The 23,115-nt window shown below is 34.5% G+C and overlaps 1 protein-coding gene across 2 annotated transcripts in view; it reads right to left on the bottom strand.

Moving 5' to 3' along the window:
- The window catches only part of LOC118196153 (uncharacterized), a 213,063-nt gene that overhangs the window by 14,349 nt on the left and 175,599 nt on the right, over positions 1-23,115 (bottom strand). For both annotated transcript variants that reach the window (XM_085812161.1, XM_035367567.2), the window contains one exon: positions 8,671-9,468. In XM_085812161.1, coding sequence (XP_085668287.1) covers positions 8,671-9,468 — 798 coding nt within the window. The remainder of the gene's footprint in view (positions 1-8,670; positions 9,469-23,115) is intronic.

Below are 23,115 nucleotides of genomic sequence, written 5' to 3'. Positions count from 1 at the left end.
GCATTTTGCGTCGAATCGCTACACGCATTGAATTAGTCTTCATATTGTTGCCACCAAATATTATCTCCCTGTATTACACTCATGTCCAAAATTATGTTTACATGCATAAATTCACGGATTTCTCAGAGACTAATAATTTAATGAATTTTCGTGGAATCGTACATAACATGATGACACATAAATGCAAAAGAAAAAATTGAAGATCACCTCATATGATATAAAATTGTACCATGAAACAATAAAAATGGTAATAAAGTGTGACAAAGAGAGTTAAAAAAGGAATGATTCAGAAAAAGAATTAAGTATTACGAATTTAATATGGAATATGATCTCCCCTGACTTGTACACACATATCGCAACGTGTTTTAAGGCTGGAAATAACGTTGTTAACCACAGTTTGGGGAATTAATCTCCACTCTTCCAGCAATGCCGTCTTCAGAGCAGTTACATCTCTAGGAGGAGGATGTATACGTGCAATTGCTCTTCCAAGGTAGTCCCATAAGTTCTCTATCGGGTTAAGGTCAGGAGAGTTTGGTGGCCAAGGTATTCGCTTAATGTCTTCACTTTCAAGGAATTCATCAACGAGGTTTGCTCGATGTGGACGGGCATTATCATCCATAAATAAAAGGTCAGGTCCATATGCACCCCTGAAAAGTCTTACATAAGGATCTAAGACCTCATCTCGATATATCTGGCCTGTCTCAGATCCGCTGCTGAACACGTGTAGGGGAGTACGTCCATCGATCATTATTCCACCCCGTACCACCATCACACCTCCACTACCGAAACGGTCACGTTCCACAATGTCCGAGGGATCATTTCGTGTTCCTGACTCCCTTCAGATGTAAACACGTTCAGAATCACCAGTTAAACTAAACCGCGACTCATCAGTAAAGAGAACATGGGATCATTGATGTTCAGTCCAGTTTTGATGTTCTTTACACTAATTAAAGCGATCCCTCTTTTTCCGTGAAGACAGTAAAACACATACCCTTGGCTTTCTGGCATAAAGGCCTTTTTCATTAAGCCTTCTGTATATTGTTTGCCGTGATGCAACAGTTCCAGTGGCGGCTGCAAGCTCTGAACTTAACTGGCGAGCAGTAGCCTTTCTGTTACGACGGGCAGTTAATGCCAGATACCGATCTTCAGAAGCAGTTGTCATTCGTTTCCGACCTTGTCCAGGCCTCCTTACAACACTTCCATCATTTTGAAACTGTTTCCATAGCTTAGAGACTGTCTGTCTTGAAATATTCAGACACGTGGCTGTTTCCATGATTGCCTGCCCTGCTTCTAAACAGCCGATAATTCACCACTTTACAGATTCTTCCAAATGATACTTTAAAGCCATAACAAACCGCTTTGAGTCCCTACACACTGAAATCAAACGCTATGTTGCAGAAATTCACTCAAATATTCAGTTTGCGCAAAGCGCTTGATTCACCCTTGGATGACGTAACGCCTAGATTTGCATATCACAAACCGTTTGATTACTTTTGATTGGATAATGCTAATTAGGCTTGGTTTTCACACATTCACTGCAAATACGGATCACATTGATTCGATATTACATTGAATATCATCATTTTTGGGTATGTAAAGATAATTTTGGACATGAGTATATATTAAAAAAAAATAAATAACGAAGAATCAGCATGAATGTGTGTATATTTCTCGCACTGTAAAAACCAACGGTATCTAGAGCCGTCAAATGCTGAATAACATTGATCTCCACCCGTCAACCCGAACAGGGTCACCTGGAAGCTCGAATTTAGAAATTCGAATTTTTTTTTATCATCTATTTCAAATTTTGTGCAACTTTAACGAATTTTTGATTAACAAGCTCAACGATTTTAAAGCGAGCAGTGGCAGAACTGAAGATGTAAGTGGCGCTGGAAATAAGATAAAATAACATCTTTATCTCCAGCGCGCGAGACTACCTATCGGAAATTCTAAAATCATGCTGTTTTTGAATATTTTGTGATTTTACTGTTGAATCAAATTTTATGCATTTTATGTATAAAGACACAAAATGTTAATAATATAAAGACAAATAAAAATTTTGTAAGGCCATCATCTTGGTAAGAAAACTAAACAAAGATATGATGAACTGAGAAAAAACTTTTAAAAAAAATGTATGAATGTATGGGAACACTTAAAGCTGCATCGAGAATTCTAAACGTATACTGCTATGCTGTTGAAAAAAAATTGTAATTTTGCCGTTGAATTTCATATGACGTAAATGCGAAAAAAATAATGCTTAATAATAAAGCTAATAATAATAAAAAAAATCTGAAATGTTTCAGATTTTCAATTACTTCTCAAAGGCGTTTTTCAACGTTTTGTATGTTAACTTTATTTATTAAATATCATGTTCTTTGCACTTAAACCATAAAATTTGGTTCAATAGCAATGTCGCAAAATAATTTTAAAATGAGCTATCTTTAGAATTTCCGATACACAGTTCGACGCGCTCGAGATAAAAAGATCCCCCCCCGTAGAGTGCTGCCATTGCTCACTTTAAAGTTTTACAAAATATGAAATCGATCATAAAACAAATTTCAAATTTGGTCTTCCACATGCCCATATTCGTTGGAGGATTACGTCATTCAAATTTGGATGGCTCTAGGTACCGTTGTTTATCACAATGCGAGAAATATACCTACATTTATGCAGATTTTTCATTATTTAATTTCTTCAAATATAATGCAGGACTCTAACATTTTGTGGCAACAGTTTGGTTAATCTTCGGATTATGGTAACTTGGCGATTTTTTGGCGACCAACCCTGCTACAGCAAACTGATAGTTTTTTTTTTTTTTTTTTTGGTCGCCATTTTGTTTTCACGAAGTAAAGGCATGCTTTTTTTTTTTTTTTTCCCCTTCCCCTCAACATTTTTTTCCAACAATCTGCTAGCCGAATTACGCTTATGCTAGAACTTTTATGGAACAAAAGTGCTTAATTATGACGAAGATTAGGTGCGAAATTGGGAGAAAGTGCAGAATCGCAAACTGCTTGCCGCATTTTTAAGAATTTCACATACACGGTATCATCTGTGTACACGTCGACCTATTTTCACTTAAAAAAACATTCCAGAATTGTACAAAAATGGCATTGCGCACACTCTTGACTTTATCCATGTACACTGCTAAAGTCCCAGCTAGTAACCTTTATCGCCTTACCAAAATGTCGCCAAACTACCCGTTACCATATTCCAAAGATTAGCCACAGTTTGAAAAGTGAACCGACATTTAAGACACTGTCCGATGCAAAATGCCAAAACGAAAGTAATAGTCCTTCGGGACTAAATCCCTTTGGACTAAAAAAGACCAAAAAATGGACTATTAGAAGTGAGTATAGAGCAAACTGGTAGACTATGAGCTCAGGGAGAGCATAAAAAACCTTAACAAACCTTACGGCTGTCAAAATATGAAACCTTTCAGACTTTTTTTATTTATTCCCTTTAGTTTTGGAACCTAAATAAGGACTAACTGAAATATTTAAGCTTGTATTTTAATTTGTGTTTATTTTGTCTTTACCAGCCAAACTGAAATTAAGCTCATCTTAATTAGAAGACATAGCAATGAATATTTCGCAGCATCTGAGATTTTATTGCAGTGAATGCTTTCCAATATGTTTAGCCACTCGATTTCTTTTCTTTCAACAAATTTTCCACCGACGGTTCGAAAGCATTTTTATGCACAGACTTTATGTGAAAATTACATTTATTTACAAAAAAGCAAACTTGTTTTGGCAACATACACTAAGTCAAGACGCCTACGCAGACGTAACTTTTATCGCTATGTCTAGATAAGTAAAGAGAAACGCACGAAGGGTGTAAAAGACCCTTTTATTAAAAACTCAGTCAGATGAACAGACGACACTCCCAGTGCTTACAAACCAACCAGCATATATGGTGTGAGTTCATAGTAGAATTTTAAGTTACAACTAATTCTAAGTTTTACCCAGCCAAAAGCTACAGAGATATATTTAAACGCGCGGGTTGGCTTTTAAATGAGCTCACCGTCGTGACAGTACTATTAGCAAGAATAAAGCAACGCCGTAGACAAGAATGCTTATCGTATAGCAATCAATAACGTGGCTTTCAGCAGGCTGAACACGCCCTGACTAAAACAATCTTAAACGAATATATACACGCGAGCTAAATTTGCATTCTGGTAGGTAAACGGAGAAAGAGAAGTGACAGTAAAGATTCGTAACTTAAAATAGCTGCTTAAGTAATATAAACACGTCACAAAATCAATAAATAATGGCTAACTGTCTAAGGTATTTCTCCCGCCTTCTTAGCATACCTTCGTGGTGTAATGATCAGCACACTCGGCGCGTATTCGAGAGGTCCGTGGTTCGAGTCCCGGCGAGAGCACTGTACATTTCTTCAATTTCCTGATTTAAAAAAATTTCTACATGACTCTACAGTTGCGCACGAATTAAGGGGGCTCATACACCTTAAAGCCCTTATGATCTTCGAATATGTGACTGTTATAAGAACTGGGATATTTTATTTATTTTAAAAGCAATGACTTCCAACTTTTTACAGCTGACTACATAATATAGCTGCTTTGGAAACTAGTAACCAGAAAGTTTGTGTTGCCGCAAATATTTTTTGTAATTTAATCCGCTTTGTGACAAAATTTTTCGTCGTGTTTCCACCTCGCGCATGATATTTTAAAAATGGCTAATGGTACATACTTAAAATTTAATAGAATTCTTTATATGGGCACTATTTTCTAACTGAACCAAAAATCTGAATAATATTAATTTTTTTTAATATTAAAAAAAATTATGGACGAAAACATTACAGATTTTGTTAATAAAACACATTTTATAAACTCGACTCCAAATAAAATACAAATTTAACATGAAATTCTTAGAATTTTTGTTTCACAGTAGTTTCCAAATGTTTTAAAAGCTATATATTAAATATGAAATTAAATTATGCAACAGAATGTTGTAAAATGTGCGCGCAAGGTGGAAACATGACGAAAAATTTAAGCGGATTAAATTATAAAAATATGTGTGGCAACACAAACTTTCTGATGACTATTTCAGAAAGCAGCTATATTATGTAGTCAGCTGTAAAACGTTGGAAGTAATTGCTTTTAAAATAAATAAGTTATCCCAATTCTTGCAACAATCCGATATTCGAAGATCTTACGGGTTTTAAGGTGTATGAGTCCGTTTAAAAAAGGTAGTGGATGATGACTCTCCACTACCAGGATTTGGTGATTGGTTCCCCTAATCCCCACTGGCCCTTTAAAAGGTGGAGTAGCAAGGATTTCTCCCCGCCTTCTTAGCATTCCTTTGTGGTGTAATAGTCAGCACGCTCGGCGTGTATTCGAGAAGTCAAGGGTTCGAGTCCTGGCAAGCGCATTGCTCATTTTTCATCTCTCTTGCTTCGAAATAGCATAATGTCTTTACAATTGTTTCGCAAAATATAATAAAACAATATATATTTTTTTAATTATTAACTCATGCTGGATAGTTTCTACTTCTATTCATTTCATCCTATAATTTTTCAACTCAATACTCGTTTAGGCAAAGCAAAAGAATTGTAGGTTTTCATTTCATTCGCTAATCAATTATCCTTCTTAGCTTACATCTTATTATCTCGATGCTCTTTTTCACATCCTCGCTCTAGAAGCACGAAAACACAAGACTTAATATAAGGTCTGCGAAAGAGACACATTACACAAAGATTAGCTTAAACTGAACTTACGATACTACTTAAAGGTGATTGTTTCCTTTTTTATTGACCAGCACAAGTGAAATATGAGCTTCTTGCAAGTGAAATCAAGAATCAATCACCCAAAATTTTGTTATCTGAATTAAATTCCTTTACATTAAAGTACTTTAGAAAGGGTTTAGAAACAGTTTCCGCTGAAAGTAAAGCGGCAGAAGCATCGCGGACAAAAACGTTGCCGAAAAAACGAAGAGGATGGTTTGGTTTGGTTTATTAGATTAAGGCAAAGCACTCGAGGGCTATCTGCCTTAAGGGAGGGATGCCTTTGTGGAGGACTTTTTAAGGGAAACTGGCTCGTATACACGTTACACATGGGGAAAACCACGAAAACACCCATGCAGCCAGCCCGTTCGCGGGATTTGAACCTGGGACCGAACTACCAGCGTTCAGCGACGTTAGCGCTCGGCCGCTGGTGGGCCCCAAAGTAAGAGGAAAACATCATCGTACAAGACATTGTAGGAGAAAGGTTTCGGTTTCGGTTTATTAGATTACGACAAAGCACTCGAGGGCTATCTGCCTTAAGGGATGGATGCCTTCGTGGAGGACTTCTTAAGCGAAACTGGCTCGTATACACGTTACACATGGGGAAAACCACGAAAACACCCATGCAGCCAGCCCGTTCGCGGGATTCGAACCTCGGACCGAACTACCAGTGTTCAGCGACGTTACCGCTCGGCCGCTGGTAGGCGTAGGAGAAAGGAGTGAAACGAGAAAACAACAGTTTTAAAACATCGTGATAGTGACATCGTGAAAGCAGTGCAAAAACTTTGCAGTTTTTAAAAGACCGTTATATAAAATATCGTGGTAAAAAATAAAGCACCTGCAAATCATCGCAGGATGATAAGCTTGGCCGATAACCTTTTAACCGTATAACTTTTAACTGAATTTTCGCGTAATGATGTCTCATCGCAAGGAAAAGTAATAGTTTCCCTCTATATTTCATATTTTTGTATCAACTAATAAATATTTACCGGAGAAGTCGGAAGGAAGTTTTAGAATTAAAAATCTATAAAATAGTAAAAATTGATGCTACAAATAGCAATTAATAGAATTTTAAATTTATATTGCAATTAACGTCTTTTATAAAGATGTATTAGTGGATTTACGTTAAAAATTTAATATTAAAAAGATCAGAAAGTAGAAAAAAGCTAAGTTGAAAATTCTACTGTTACAAGCACAATTAAATTTTACAAATTTTACAATTTTTAATGCTTTTAAGTTTCTTTTTTGCTTTTTAAAACTGAATAGTTAATACAAAAAATGAAATATAGAGGTAAAATTAGCACTTAATTCCTTTCATCATCATAAACAATTGTTCTGATTTCGAACTTGAGTATGATGAAATATTATCCCAGAAAAAAAATTACATTCTTCGCATTAGAAATGTTAATGTGTTTAATAATATTTTTTTTTTAATATGTAAATGGCAATCTTTTATTCGGTTTGTTTTTGTAAATATTAATAAAATGTTTATAAATACTATGTACAAATATTATTTACTTCATAATAAAAAATGAATTTTTTTTTGTTCTATGGTAAAATTACACATTCATATCTTCATGTTTGCTAGTTGGCCTGCCAAGGGTTAAATTTTTACTCTCCCTTTCCAAAAAACATTTGCCAACCCATTTGCTTGGCATAAGCAATTATGAAAAAAGCGCTATTTAAATCAAATATTAAATCTGCTAAATATTTGATTTGATTTGATATTAAATCTGTTAAGTATTGATAATATGTTAAATGCTTGACTGGCTAATGAATTCTTTCAAATTCATTAGCCTTCAATCATTGTGCTTCCAAATGACTGGCTAATGAATTCAGTAAAGCTAATAAATTCTTTCAAAGTTCGAAAGCAGTCGGAAAACGAATACTCCAAATCAACTAATTAATACGGGGACCGAAAAGTAATGTCGCTTTCTTACATTAAATTCAAACGACTACATTTTTAACAAGTTTTTATTTTTTATCAATAATATAATCACCCTCGTTATCAACAATCTTTTGCCATCTAATGTGCAGATTTTCAATCCCAGACCGATAAAAATCAATTGGTTTTTGAGTAAAATATCTCGAGAGGACATTTTGGACATCATCCAAAATTTCAAATTTTTTGCCACTAAGAAAATGTTGTAGGTATCCGAATAAATGTAAATCCAATGCTGCGATATCTGCCGAGTATGGTGGGTGAGTATGGTAGTATCTCCTACCCCAATTCATTAATTTTTTCCAGTGTTTGTCTTGCACAGTGCGGTCTTCCATTGTCGTGTTGCAGAATGATGCCTTTTCTCTTGACAATTGATATTTTTCGATTAAAGATTGGTTCCCTCCCTCCAATTGCTCACAATAAAGGTCTGCATTAACAGTTTGTCCAGGTTAGCAATTCAAAATGAACAATTCCGCGAATACTTCATCAAACACCCAGAAGCGTCTTTTCGGGATGTAAACAATTTATAACCCCTATTAAAACTGCCCTCTGCGTTTTGGATTATCATATAGAACCCATTTTTTGTCTCCAGTAATCAAATGATCCAAAAACGGTTCTGTATGGTGCCGTTGAAGCAATACGTTGCATAGGATGGATCGGTTGGCTTTGTTCTTTTCGGAGAGATTATGGGGGACTCAAACACCTGCTTTGCTTATTTTTCCATTCTGCTTTAAATGTTCTTAGATGGTCGACCAAGGTTGGTTAAGAGTGTTTGACATGCATTTGCTTCCACTTCTGCCCTTAGCATGTTGTTGTCGACATGCGCAGAAACGACATTACTTTCCGGTCCCTCTATTATTTTAGAATATTGAAAATATTATTGAATAAAATGGCACCTTTATTTCTGCCTGTCTCTTATGAATGAAATGGTGGCACAGAAATAATGCGCGAATAAAATGTGGTCATGAATTATTACGAAAGACGCTTACCTCTCTCTTCTATTTGCAACAAATCTAGAGCTTGAAGAACCAGAGTAAGGCGTTGCACTGGTTGAAGCCTTATTATAATCCATCTGTAATGGTGAACCCTTCCAATTACCATTTGGCTGAGGTCTCGTTGTTATTCTAGGATATGCAGGTTGGCCTTTTATGTTATGCTGCGTATACGGCGGCTGTATCTGATATGGTTCCTGATATCTTTGCGCCTCCTGTTCGTAATATCCGCTGAAATTTCTGCTCTCTAATCGTTGAGGGTTCTCATACACCAGATTCTTAGGAGGTTCCAGCCTATTCAGTTGAGTGACACCTCGGTAATCATAATGATCTTCACCACCGTTTGGATTCGTGTTTTGTCTTGTGGGTGTGTCATAGTTATATCCTGGCATACCAGTCGGATTTCTCGAATCAAAATCTCTTCGTTGATCTGCTAAATCGCGGGCTCTCGACTGCCGCCTGACGTTTGATGTGTAAGTTGTTTTAGACACACCAGTGAGAGGTTGTCCATTATTGCCTTGTGGTTGCCCAACTTGTCTCCAGCGGTTCTGTGGCTGAGCAGGATAAGAAACAGCTCTCTCGCTTGCGGGTGTATTCCAGTTATTGTAGCCTCCTGCTGAATACCGCCCATTTGGAGGAGACTGGCTGCTTCTGTACCCATTGTGGTAGTATGGAGGTTGTGTCGGAAGTTGAGCTATATTGGGTTCTATGTCTCCCATCCTCTCGTCCACAAAGAGAGAGGTGAGATTGAAGACCTGTGATCGTGCACTTGTTAACAGATGGTAGATCTGATCCCTGTAAAGAAATGAGAGAGTATCAGTAATATTTTATAACATGCATTTTAAGCAACATGGTCACATACGGCATCAGAAATCTGCACAATTGCAAATATATCAAAGCTTCTGTTTTGCAAATATTCACAGATTCAGTTGCAATTACCACAATACCTCGCATAGTTTGGGTAATCAACTTCACATTTGAAACCAGATAAATCGAGAACGTAATCACATGCAAAAACAGATAATTGATTCCAAACAAAAACAACTCCAAAAACAAATTTTAGTGCATAAAATGCAGACTAATAGCGGTAAAATTGCTGAATACTGATAGCTCGGTCCGAGGTTCGAATCCCGGAGAATGTGCTGGCTGAATGGGAATTTTCGTAGTTTTCCCCATGTGTCACGTGTACACGAGCCAGTTTCCTTTAGAAATTCCTCCACGAAGGCATCCCTCTCCTTAGGCAGGCTTCGCCGTAATTAAATAAACCAAACCAAACAAATAAATCTGTTTAAAGTACTTAAATTTGTTCATATTAAATAATGCATGTTTTTAATAATTCATTTTTGTTTACTAAAAAATGCAGTATCGATGTGTCTACGCACTTTTCTTCTATGGCTTTTTCTCTGTATACACTTTTTTTGTACTCACTCCTTGTACGAGATAAAGGAAGTACTGTAATTGCGAAAAGTTTCGGGTATCATATTTCAATGGAAATACCCATTTTGACTACTTTTTGAGTGACGTCTGTACGTACGGAAGGAATAAAGGAATAAAATGGATTCGAGATGGATTTTTTTTCCGCTACATTTGTACGTACGTAGGTATGTATCTCGCATAACTAAAAAACAATTAGCCGTAGAACGTTGAAATTTTATATACGGGACTGCTATAGTATCTAGTTTCGTACCTCCCTTTTTCATTGATATCGGCAGTACCAAAAGTATATACAGGGTGATTCAAAACTAGAGAAACAAACTTCTAGGAAGAAAGAGTATACTTAGACGACTCGGAATCCCATAGCAGGGTTGGAAATGCACTCCTAACAAGAGGAGGGGGATATTAGAGGCTGTCGCAGGAAAACCATTGAAAACAGCCGCCATCCACAGGAAAGGATGGATGAATGTTAGGCTGGAAAATATGAATACATCGTGATCGCAATTTGACATTTAAAAAAACCATAAGTTTGAAATAAGTCTGGTTATCTGAAATGTTTGATCTGAAATCTGTACACAGCAAATCTACGAGATTTATGAGAACTAAAAGATGCCACAAAAAGTGAAGATATATACGTAGATTCCTCCTGCAATGTCACGTTCGTTAGTGTTGTCAACAATTTTCCGGATGCAGTGCCTTATCATTTGCGAAAATGGGCACGTTGGTAACATTGTAATTTCAATAAAAGTGTTTTCTCTCTCCTTTCTCTCTCTTATATTGTCATTGATCCTTTACAGAAATCTTCTTTGCAAACGTTTTCCGTCGGCAACCTTCGTCATACATGTCTATGTCTTACTTAGTAAGAGGCAATCGACCATTAACGGCCTTTATCAATATATTATATTTCACTTTTAAATGCGTGAAGAATGGAATAAGTTGTATCCAATAATATGGAAGTACTTGTGCACATGTTCGTCATACAGGTCATGTACCAAAGTTATTTATCGTTTTTTTAAGCATTGATCGATTTGCGCAGGAAAAAAAGTGGACGTTGCCATTCGAAAATTTTGAAATTTTTTCATTGCAACCGTAACAGTGAGAGCCGTAGTGTTTAAAATCCTCCCATCTCGAGCGTGTATCTTCAACTAAGAAGCTCTGAAATTTCATTTCGACTGTTGTGAGCGAATATTCCGCTGGGGGTTCATATATCGGGGAAGATTTTTATGATTACGGTGTATTTACTGATAAACACAGAAGGATTTAAAAGTAATAGCTAAGTTCAGAGTCTTGGCGGATTTTGAGAAGTTTCAAGGAACTTCCTCCCCTCCTTCGAAAATTTGAACGCAAGAAGAATTACAGCTTATTTGAAAGGCAAGTAAATATGAGCGATGAACGATATATTAATTTTATTTTATAACACAAAAAGCCATCATTTTGTGGGGTTTCAACCTGTTATCTAACAGCCAAATCTGTAGGAACCTCGCGAACAGGTAAGCGAATAATCGCTTTAGTTCGGAAACAGATACCTAAAACTCAAGAAGGGTTAATTACCCTTTATTTTTCAAAATAAGAATGGAACAGTCGGCTCTTATCTCACGGCGTACAGCAAAGTCTCCACAAAATTCTAAGTAGCTGGCCCCTGTTCAGACGGCGGCGTAAAGGGCATAGAGGCGTAGTCATAAGGGCATAAAATACGGGAATTCCGTTCACACTTGGGGTGTAAGCCGTGGCCAATGAGAGAAGCTAAATTCGCGCATGCGTGGATGTGTCTACAACTTTCCCGCGTTCGCTCTGCTTGTTTTGTGACAGCGAAATCTTCTGTAGAACGCCGCTTCGTTTTAGCTTCGCTCTGATTGGTCGACGCTCATCCCAAACTTGGCGTAAAGTTCAAAACATTGAACCCTATGTCATGAGCCCTAAACCAGATTTTGTGACGTTGCACAGAGTGGTTGCCTCGGCAACGGAGCTCGGCTTTACCACTTATGCACTTTACGCCCTCGTCTGAACGGGGCCTAAATATCAACCAGACTGGCGAAGCTATCAAGGGCCTGAAATACGGCCGAGCATATTAATAGCTTAGAGAGAGTTTAGCCAAAAGGCGAACGCGCTAGTCACAATCTCTGGCTCTCTAACGAAGTCGGTGGAACTTCGACTTAAATACCACTCTTACACATTTGCATTAACCGCGATTCTAAAAACACATTCTGGTAGGAAATTGTAAGATAAAATTAAGAGGGATAGGAAAGTAGCTTTAACTAAAGATAACTGTTAAAAACTTAGCATAAACCTTACAATTTTTTAAAACGTAAAACTTAATTGATTCGTCTGTTTCCTTTAAATTCTAATCATTTTTTAGAATTTCCCTTCTGTGTTCGATCAGTATCTTTCCTTTCAAAGTACATCTGTAAATGCTAAAAGAATTCATTTTTGTTATTACATCCGTATAATTTCTTACAAAACTCGAAAAATTTTAATAGGTTCTGTTGCCATTGGAGTATTCTAAATTCTTATTTGAAAAGAAATATATTAAAATATTGATCTTCAGTTGGAATGTCTACATTTCATATTGGAAACAGGTACATGAAATGTAAACCTTGGAATAATAGTTTAATAACCATTTAACACTGTAGAGGTTATTGTAAGTTTTTTAACCGTTATTTCAATTTTTAAATATGTTTTTCTGTCTAATCTCGTTTTCCACCTACTACTTCCTACCCGAATAAGTTTTAAATATCGTTTACATGTAAATGAAGTAGAAAAGACTATTTAAAAGAAGGTTTCTTTTACTTCAGCAGAACAGCTTAGGAGGCCTTCGTGATGCGTCTTTGTCGTCAGGCTACTTCGTTGTTTAAAGCTAACTACGCTCGGCTGTATTGTACGTACGTACCTGCTGATATTCCCTGTTAATTTAATAAGCGGCCAAATAATTTAGGACATCTTCGGCTAAGTTCAGTTTAGTTTAGCCTTAGATTAGTTTCTTATTTCATTATCTTGAGTTAAAGCGCAAGTAGAGGCTTTCCTGTACGCCCAAGAAAGCGGCCATCTGTGTTCTTCGTTTGAGATAATAAAGAGTGAATTTAACCCTTCTCTGGACTTTTCATTTATACACTTGGATTCAGCGACAAGTCGCTACACAGTTCATCAAGCTTTCTACGAAATTAAGCATATACAAAGTACTAATTCAGAAGACAAACAACAAAAATCAGCGTTATATTTACAAAATTTCCACAGGACTAGTTTCGATGGTTTTACCGAACCACCATCCTCAGCTGCAAAACCGCAAATGAACAAGATATTACAGAAGAACAAGATTAATTATCTTGTTCATTTGCGGTTTTGCAGCTGAGGATGGTGGTTCGGTAAAACCATCGAAACTAGTCCTGTGGAAATTTTGTAAATATAACGCTGATTTTTGTGGTTTGTCTTCTGAATTAGTATTTATTCGGCGTGTTATTGTGTCTTAATTATATATAAAGTAGTTAGAAACATTACAACATAAAAAAAGAAAAGAATAATAAAATCTGAAAGTTTTAGATTTTACATTACGCCCCAAAAAGGATTTTTTTAAAGGTTTTTTGTGTTACCTTTATTTATTAAATATCATGTTCTTCGCACTCAACCCCAAATTCAGTTCAACAGCAATATCGCAACATAATTTTAAAATGAGCGTATCTTTAGAATTTCCGATACACAGTCTCGCGCGCTGGAGATATTTTATTTTCCCCGTACAGTATTGCCATTGGTCGCTTTGAAATCGTTGAGTTTCTTGATCAAAACTTCGTTAAAGCTTTACAAAATATGAAACAGATAATAAAGCAAATTTCAAATTCCAAATTTGGGCCTCCAGATGCCCATATTCGGTGGAGAATTACGTTATGCAAAATTTCATGGCTCTAGGTACCGTCGTTTTATCACAGTGCGAGAAACATACACACATTTATGCAGATTCTTCATTATTTAATTTCTTCAAATATAATACAGGGCTGTAATATTTGGTGGCAACAATTTGAAAGGTGAACCGACATTTATAGTCAACCAACGCAAAATGCCAAAACGAAATTAATAGTCCTTCTCGGCAAATTGCCCCTTTGGATTAATAATTAAATTTAGTAAACCTCAGCTGCTAATGTAATAGTTATACTGAAGTGTGGAAATACAGGAATTATTGAGATTTCACAAGCAAAATTAACTGACCTTAGTTGTACTAAATTAGTTTAAAATTAAAATCTTATTTCTAAATTATAGATAAACATTAAAGCTATCAAATATTATTTTTCGAAAACAGCTGCAATTAGGTTTCATAAATTTGATTTATGTCAGCAATTTTTAACACGTTGTTTCGAAACAAAGATAACTTAATATATGTGAAGATCTATTAGTATGCATTTCCCAGTCTGCATATATCACGGAAGTAAATACCACAGAATGCAAATTACGAAAGGATGGCACTTTTTTGCGATGCTTTCTTTCCACTCGCCTTCGCGTCAGCTAGATTGTATCATGTAGCGAAACACTCGTTAAAAGCATCTGCTTTTAGCAAGTGGAACACTTTACGAGGAAAAATAAAACACCCGGCCACGCATATCTGAGACTCGAAAATCATGTGTTGCATGATGATTAATCCCTTAAATAATCCCTTACCCACATCTCTGGCGAAGAGGAAGTGCTGCTGAAGAATATCTGCGTCTGCAAACCAGAAATCCCTTCGATGACATTAAATTTCCGCAACTGTTCATGTCAGAGACGAGTGTTTTTGTGTTTTATTTGTCTTCACGTCCGAAACGCATCCCTGCTCACTTTCTTCGATTGCCTCCAGCGCCTGGGAATGAGTATTCCGAGATGCATTCAAAATAAGTGAAAAATAAGGATGGTCTGTCCTCTTTTCGGCTACAAAACTGGATATGTTAAAATAAAGCCTGCATGTGTCAAAATTTCGATATTTTTTCATCGTTAAATTAAAAATAAAGAAAACTGAATTCCAATGTATACAATGTGGCTATGTTGCAAAGTTATTCAGATCTTTTTTTATGGTAAAAACATCTGTGATTTTTATTTAATTGCAAAATGCCTTACAGATTACTCGTCAAATATGCTAGTAATAAGATAAAATGCTAAATAATGCCTTTAAACAAAAGATAAAAGATGCACACAAATCTTATATTTGGGCTAAAGGAGCAATATATTACACAGCAGGTGTCGAAACATGTAGAGCATTATTAGGCGCTACAAAATAAAAAAAAAAATAAAAATAAAAAAGAAAGAAAACAAATATTACAATGGAAGTGAATATAATAGAATATAACATAAAATCTAAAAGTTTTCAAATTTTACATCAACACCCAAAGGGGCATTTTTTTTAACGTTTTGTGTCTTACCTTTATTTATTAAATGTCATGTTCTTCGCACTTAAATCATAAAATTAAAGGTATTACTTTAGCAGACGGTTGCACGGATTTTTGGCGATTTACATTGGCGGAATTGTTGGCGAGGTTTTTACAGTCGTCAGCCATCTTGAAAAACGCTGTTTTTACGTATTTTACGCATAGTAAAGTATTCGAAACTTTAAAAAAAAATAAATATCGCTAAAAATAATGGGTTAATTTTTTTGTTGAAAACGTTGTCTTTTAAGATGGCTGGCAAATGTAAATAAATGCATTTACTAAAGTGTATAAAATTCTAAAGTAAGGTTAAATTATTACTTTCATATAATAGAATAAAAACACCGCTATAAAAACATTGCGCCAACATTTATTGGATTAAAATATTACTTAAATTGAATATCGAATTAAAAACCTTACACCAACGTTTAAAAGAATTAAAATATTACTTAAATTCAAATACTTTAAAATAAGTTTTATAGAATATAATTATTTAACATTAAAACATATGTGGCAATAAATATTTCAGCAATTTTCGAAAACAGTGTATTAATTTTTTATTAAAAATTGAAGTATACAATTATAAAGTAAAAGAAAAATATGTACTTGCATTTTTTTAGTATTTTACCTGTAGTATAATTGATAAGTACCATAAAAGATCGGAATCATAATTTAGATATCAATGAAAAAAATTTGTCATTAAAAAAAGAAGCAATGTCTAATACTCTTTTTACCGCTACAGCGGTTATTTCTCCCACTGTGACCACAATACCATATACGGGCGTCCTCAGAATCCGCTCTTTTAACGATCTTCATCTGTGATCCACATCTCTCGCACTTCATTGAAGAAGCAATTAGCGAGGTTTCCTCTAAAAATTTTAAATAAATTTTACCTGACCCTTGTAACAATTTATAAATAAATCTTTGATTAGGAGAGCCAGGTTGGCCAAAATATGGTCTCAAAGGACAATTTTTTTATTCCGATATCAATAATTCTTAGTAATTACCAATAACAACATTCATCTCCGAAACGGACATATCCATTCGTTTTGAAATCTAAAGAATTCGAAGAGATGAATAATAAAATTTTAAAATGGCGCGGTAATGCACAAATATTCAGTAACCAATCAGGGAGCTGATTACAACACGCATAGAATTAAAATTATTTAAATAATCATTCATAATAAGGTCATTTTTTAAAAAAATGTAAAATTAAATTGTATTTTAATATTTAACAGCCATAAATAATGTTTAAAACATTAGATTAAATTTTATGTAGTCGTAATATTACCAGGAATATAAAATCAGATAAAAGACAGTTTAACAAGAATAATTCGACGTTTTTTTTAAAAAACAGGCTCTTAAATAAACTCATATTTTGCCTCTATTCAAGGTATATGCTCTGAAATTAACATACATTGTGTCATTTTACAAAATAACGGAGGTATTCTTTTTATAAAAATTAATAGACCAATTTAATTTATTTCTAAAATGCGCAAAATTTTTAATAATCTCGAAGCGCTGCTCAGTATCTCAAGTTTTAAACACCTTTTATAGATGTGTTTATAAGGTATTTCTCCCACTTCCCTAGTGTGCCTTAGTGGTGTAACGGTAGCACGCTGGGCCGGTATTCCAGAGGTCCGTGGTTCGATTCCCGGCGAAGGCGTTGTTAATTTTTCATCTCTCCGGCCTTCAAAAAAATCCTAATGTCTCTACATGTTCATATAGAACAATTCAAAAGTGTGTCCTCCTAAATATTCGATTGAACTTATAAACTAAATGTGAAAGTGTGTTTGTAAGCATCACTGGAAATATTAGAGCAAACCAAGTTTCATGCTCGGTACAAACAAAAACGCGAAACGTTCTTCAACATTGAGAGGAATTACGTTTGCCAAAAATATATTCCTAAAGGAAAGCTAAGAGTTTTGGAAAACCAAAGTATACTTTACTTCTTGCACGAAGTAAAAGAAGTATTGTAATCGCGAAAAATTTCGGGTATCACATTTTAAAGAAAACATCCATTTTTACCGCTCTTCAATCTATCTGAGCGATGTTTTTGCGTGACATCTGTGCGTAGGGGATAGAATAAAGGACTCTTTTTCACAAAACGCATCGTAAAATGGATTCAGAGCAGATATTTTCGTGACGTCTGTACGTACGTACGTAGGTATGTATGTATCTCATCTAATTTAAAAACGAGTAGGCTCAAAATGTTGAAATTTTTTATTCGGGACCTGTTACAGTAACTTCTAGTTGGGCATTTTCCTTTCTTGTTGCAATCGGCCGCACCAAATATATATATATATATATGCACAATCTATTATTCCACTCGGTAATCTCATTTTTTTGGTTCTTATATGTGCGTAAATTTTGCATTTTTTGCTTTAAAAGTGACTGAATTTTGTTGTTCTGGTTAAGATTTTTATGCCTTTAGTTAATCTGCATGCAACAGTTATAGAATTATCAATAATTTAAAAGTTGTTTAAGTGATACTAAGCCTAACGAAGCAGGCATTTATTTACATAACTTGAAATTCTTAGTAGAAGAGTGAATTAAGTCATTTTCTGCACTTTCGGAGTCTTTGTGCCCAGTGGGATCGAAAGTAAACTTTTAGTTTTGTGCACCGGTAAATCTTCCTTCTTGACCGCTGGCAGAATGGCTTGTTTTTGCGTAGAAACTCTAATTTTAATTGTAAAAATTGTTCTTTTTAATTGTTTTAACTGTGTTTGGTGTTTTATATTTTTCTATATTTTTCAAATTTTAATGAAGATATTTTGGGTTTCTATGTATTTTTGCCTTGCCACAAAGTGAGAACTGAATTAATTGAGAAATATATTTATAATGAAATTCGACGAAATAAGTTTAAATGAAATGCAGCAAAAAATGTGTATAAGTGAATAGGCTGCACAAGGAAGTTATGTAGAGTCCACATTAGAATTTTTAATACAGTATAACATACTTTTTTAAGTAAATACATCTTCGGATTAGGTAGTAGATACGTGCTTTAAAAATGAGGCATTCTCTTACAAAAAAAAAAAAAATCTGAAATGTTTCAGATTTTAAATTACGTCCAAAGGGGCGTTTTTTAACATTTTGTGTGTTACCTTTCTTTATTAAATATCATGTTCCTCGCACTTAAACCATAAGATCCAGGGCAACAGCAATATCGCAAAATAGTTTTAAAACGAGCATATCTTTAGAATTTCCGATACAGAGACTCACACGCTGGAGATAAAAATGTTTTTTCTGCACAACGTTGCCATTGCTCGCTTTGAAATCCTTGAGTTTGTTAATCAAAAATTCGCCAAAGTTTTAAAAAATAGGAAATCGGTCATAAAACAAATTTCAAATTTCAAATTTGGTCTTCCACATGCTCATATTCGTTGGAGGATTACGTTATTCAAAATTCGATGACTCTATGTACCGTTGTTTTATCACAATACGAGAAATATACATACATTTATGCAGATTTTTCATTATTTAATTTCTTCAAATATAATGCAGGACTCTAACATTTTGTGGCAACAGTTTGAAAAGTGAACCGACATTTATGAGTCCGACGCAAAATGCCAAAACGAAACTAATAGTCCTTCGGGATTCAAATCCCTTTGGACTAAAAAAAATGGCGCAGTAAAATAATTTCGTGCAGTAATGATTCTTCTTTTGTAGCGATACATATCTACTGGGAAATCATGGAGCATAAGATATACATTACTCTTTTAAGCAATAATTTACTAAACAATATGAAGAAAATGGATCATTATTCAGACTGTTATCTTCACTTGAGACAATAGTCCAAATAGCAAGCTTTAAATACACTGGAATTTCGGTGTGGTACAGCAGGCTAAAACACTTTGCATTTCCATCCCTTCTTTACATGACTGAACTTTTCTGGAGAATTTTATAAAGCAGAATAAGATCCAGGATTCTTATCATCAAGTTTCAACTGTATTAAAAATTGCGGTAGCATTCTGCAGTGGTGAATAGATCTTAGGCGTCACTTTTCTTATTGCGTGCCATGGTACTGTACTTTCTTCTTTCAGTATTGAAAGCAACATTCTGTTCTTCTGAGCTTCTGTTCTTCATTTTTCAAGTTCTAATTGCATATGCTGTTCATTTTCTTTAGCTTCTAATTCCATTTGCTTTTTATCTTCCTTTACTTGAAATTCTATTCATTCTTTTTTGAATTCAGTACATCATTTATTTTCTTTAGCTTATAATTCCATTCACTTATTTTCTAATTCCATTTGTTTCTTCTTCAAGTCAGGCATTAACATGTAATATTGCGCGCTTCCAACCTGCACGCAACAATAGTGGTGCCTGCTGAGAACTGGAAAATAGACAAAGTCTTGCTAAAGTCCCTTTTTATTCAACTTTAGAAATTACAAATGCGTGCTCTTGACGCTCACAAACTACGCCGACCCGGCGGTAAAATAAAAATAAGAAACTAAAAAAAGAATAGTAACAAGTGACTAACTACGAGGCTCTCTAAACGTAACTAACCTCACCGCGTTCTAAAATACCGCTGGTAATTCAGCAAACTTCTGAATATTACGTTGAAAGATTAACAGTCTGCCAAGGCAAGCACACAGGCCGAAACGCGTGGTTCTTCAATTTCTAACTAGCCACCTCCACGCTCGTGAAGCAAGAAAGCACACTTTCGAACTCGTTTCCCTTCTATTTAACTCAGATTACTTCCGCTGACAATTTGAATCCTTGCGCGTTCTACTAAAATTTACATACTCTGGCATTGGCAATTCCAGGGGAAAGTAAGGCTTGACAGGAAAGATAGTTTAAACTTAAAATAAATGTTAGTTAAAATAAATATAAACCCTACAAACAACTGTTATCTAAACGATATTTTTCAACAAATCTTTCTTTATAGGATTTACGTTTTGTAATTACGTTTTTAAGCTCTAATTTGAGTTCAAAAATTGGATTTTTCTGAACTACCGTGAGAAAGTACTGTTTCTAAATTACTGTAAGTCTTCCGTTCGGTCTTGTCTAAATATGCTCCGTTTTCGATTTAAACTATTATTTTTCCAGAAACCTTATGAAGAAAATTTTATCAAATTTTACTAATATCTCTTATAGTCAGTAAACGAAAAACGAAATAATATATAGTGACCTTGAATGCCTCTATTTTAGAGCAATAAAACTTGTCTTCGGCTGCATAGTTTACGTGTTATGAATTTTTTAAATGTTTCACTTAATTAAGAAACATCTGATCACCACATAACTTTCTTGTACGGCCTATTAAATTATTCCACATTTTTATTAGTACATTTTAGCACATATTTTTCTGCATTTTATTTAAACTTATTTCTTGGAATTATTCTAACTCAGTTAATCGATTCCTCGATGCAAGTCTAAGATGACATGAAAAACTGCAAATTTTGAATTTAAATATATCGGACAATTTTTGTTGTAGAAGTATCAAACACCTTGTACTTTTGTTTTTTCATAACGAATATAAAACTTTCGCAAATATCCAGTTCGCCAATAATACGAACCAGGAGACCGCATTGAAAGTTAGATTTCGTTAATAGTCCAAATTTTTTTTTTTTTTTTTAAAATTTTGAATTGCCAAAATAAGACATTTTCGTCATTTAATACACTTCTATGATTGGAAATATATGACGACTACTAGCGATTGCAAAAATAACAGGCCGAGTAAAGGGGTGGTGTGTACATACAGCATGTATCAAACTTTCGGGAGAGATAGAGTACACTTAGACGATGGAAAATCGCATAGCAATGCATGGTCGGAAACGCTTTCCTGGCCCGGTAGTGACGACACAACACACAAAAAATCTGTTGTGTACACCACATGACTTCCTTGTACGGAATATTAAACTATACGTATTTTTTCTTGCATTTCATTTAAACTTATTGGATTGAATTAAATCTACTTTGTCGATAGCGCATAAAACACAATAGAATAAATGCACTCTAAAATTCACTCTATTTGTTTACCATAGCGACACTCTGCCGCTAGGTTCACTTAACAGCATTATATTTCGTCCATATTATAACTCACAATGCACAAAATTTATATCATTTGAAGAACTATCTAATCGTTGCCATATCTTCTATTCAAATACTATAATAAATCTAGAACGGTGTATAAAAGAAATTAAGCAAACAAAACAAAAAAGAAATTGTTTTTCACAGACGATTCAATATTTGTTATTCAATTTTAATTCAGTTCTCACTTCGCGACAAGGCCAAAAATACATAAAAACTCAAAATATCTATATTAAAACTTACAAAGTAAAACTTAAACACTTATTTCCTCGAAAAAATTCCAGAAAGGATTAAGCGTAATTTAATTCCCAATAATAAATGAAAGCGTTATCTTTGTTACTGCGAAGTTTAGTCTCTCTAGATTGGCAACAAATATACTATTCTGCTGTTTCAAATGTAAACAAACATAACCGCATGTTATTTAAAAATTACGCTTAACCGCACTTAAACAGCTTTTAAATTGTTGATAATTCAACAAATATTGCTTGCAGATTTCCTGAGACATAAAAACCTTACCCGTAAGATAAGAACAACATAATTCAATCATGTTAAAAACAAAAAAATCTGATGTATACACCACATGACTTCCTAGAATGGAATATTAAATTATACGCAATTTTTCTTGCATTTCATTTAAACTTATTGGATTGAATTAAATCTACTTCGCCGACAGCGCATAAACCACAATAGAATAAATGCATTCTTTAAAATTCACTCTAGTATTTGTTTACCATAGCGATACTGTGGCGCTAGATTCACTTAACAGTATTATATTTCGTTCATATTATAACTCATAATGCACAAAATTTATATCATTTAAAGAATAGAATTATCTAATCGTTGCCACATGTTCTATTCAAATACTATAATAAAGCTAGAATGATGTATAAAGGAAATTAAGCAAACAAAACAAAAAAAGAAACAGTTTTTCACAGACGATTGAGTACTTTTCATTCAATTAATTCAGTTCTCACTTCTCGAGAAGGCAAAAATAAATAAAAACTCAAAATATCTATATTAAAAATTACGAAGTAAATGTTAAACACTTATTTCATGGAAAAAATTCCAGAAAGGATTAAGCATGATTTAATTGGCAATAATAAATAAAGGCGTTATCTTTGTTGTTGCAAAGCTACGTTTCTCTAGATTGGCAACAAATCCACTAGTCTGCTGTTTCAAATGTAAACAAGCAATGGCCACCATCAAAAACATTATTAAGCTTAGCGGCACTTAAACACAACTTTAAAACTGTTGATAATTCTAAAAATATTGCATATAGATTTACTAAAGGCATAAAAACCTTAACCGGAAGATAAAAACAACATAATTTAATCATTTTTAAAGCAAAAAATGTACAATTTACAAACATATAAGAGTAAAGAAACTGAAATCACTGAGACGGGTAACAGAGTGGATATATATATAAAGTTATTTATATACGTTTGGTGCGGCCGATTGCAAGCAAAATACGAGGTGCACATCTACATGTTACAGAAGGCCTATATACAAAATTTCAACGTTCTGAGGCTACTCGTTTTTGAGTTATGCGAGATACGTCCGTACGTTCGTACAGATGCCACGAAAAATTCTCTTCAGAATTCAT

The sequence above is a fragment of the Stegodyphus dumicola genome, chromosome 2 (genome assembly GCF_044657685.1).
Source record: "Stegodyphus dumicola isolate Sdum_Otavi_A_Nest chromosome 2, ASM4465768v1".
Lineage (NCBI taxonomy): Eukaryota > Metazoa > Arthropoda > Arachnida > Araneae > Eresidae > Stegodyphus > Stegodyphus dumicola.
Note: the sequence above shows the minus strand (reverse complement) of the source record. Positions and strands in the feature narration are given on the sequence as shown.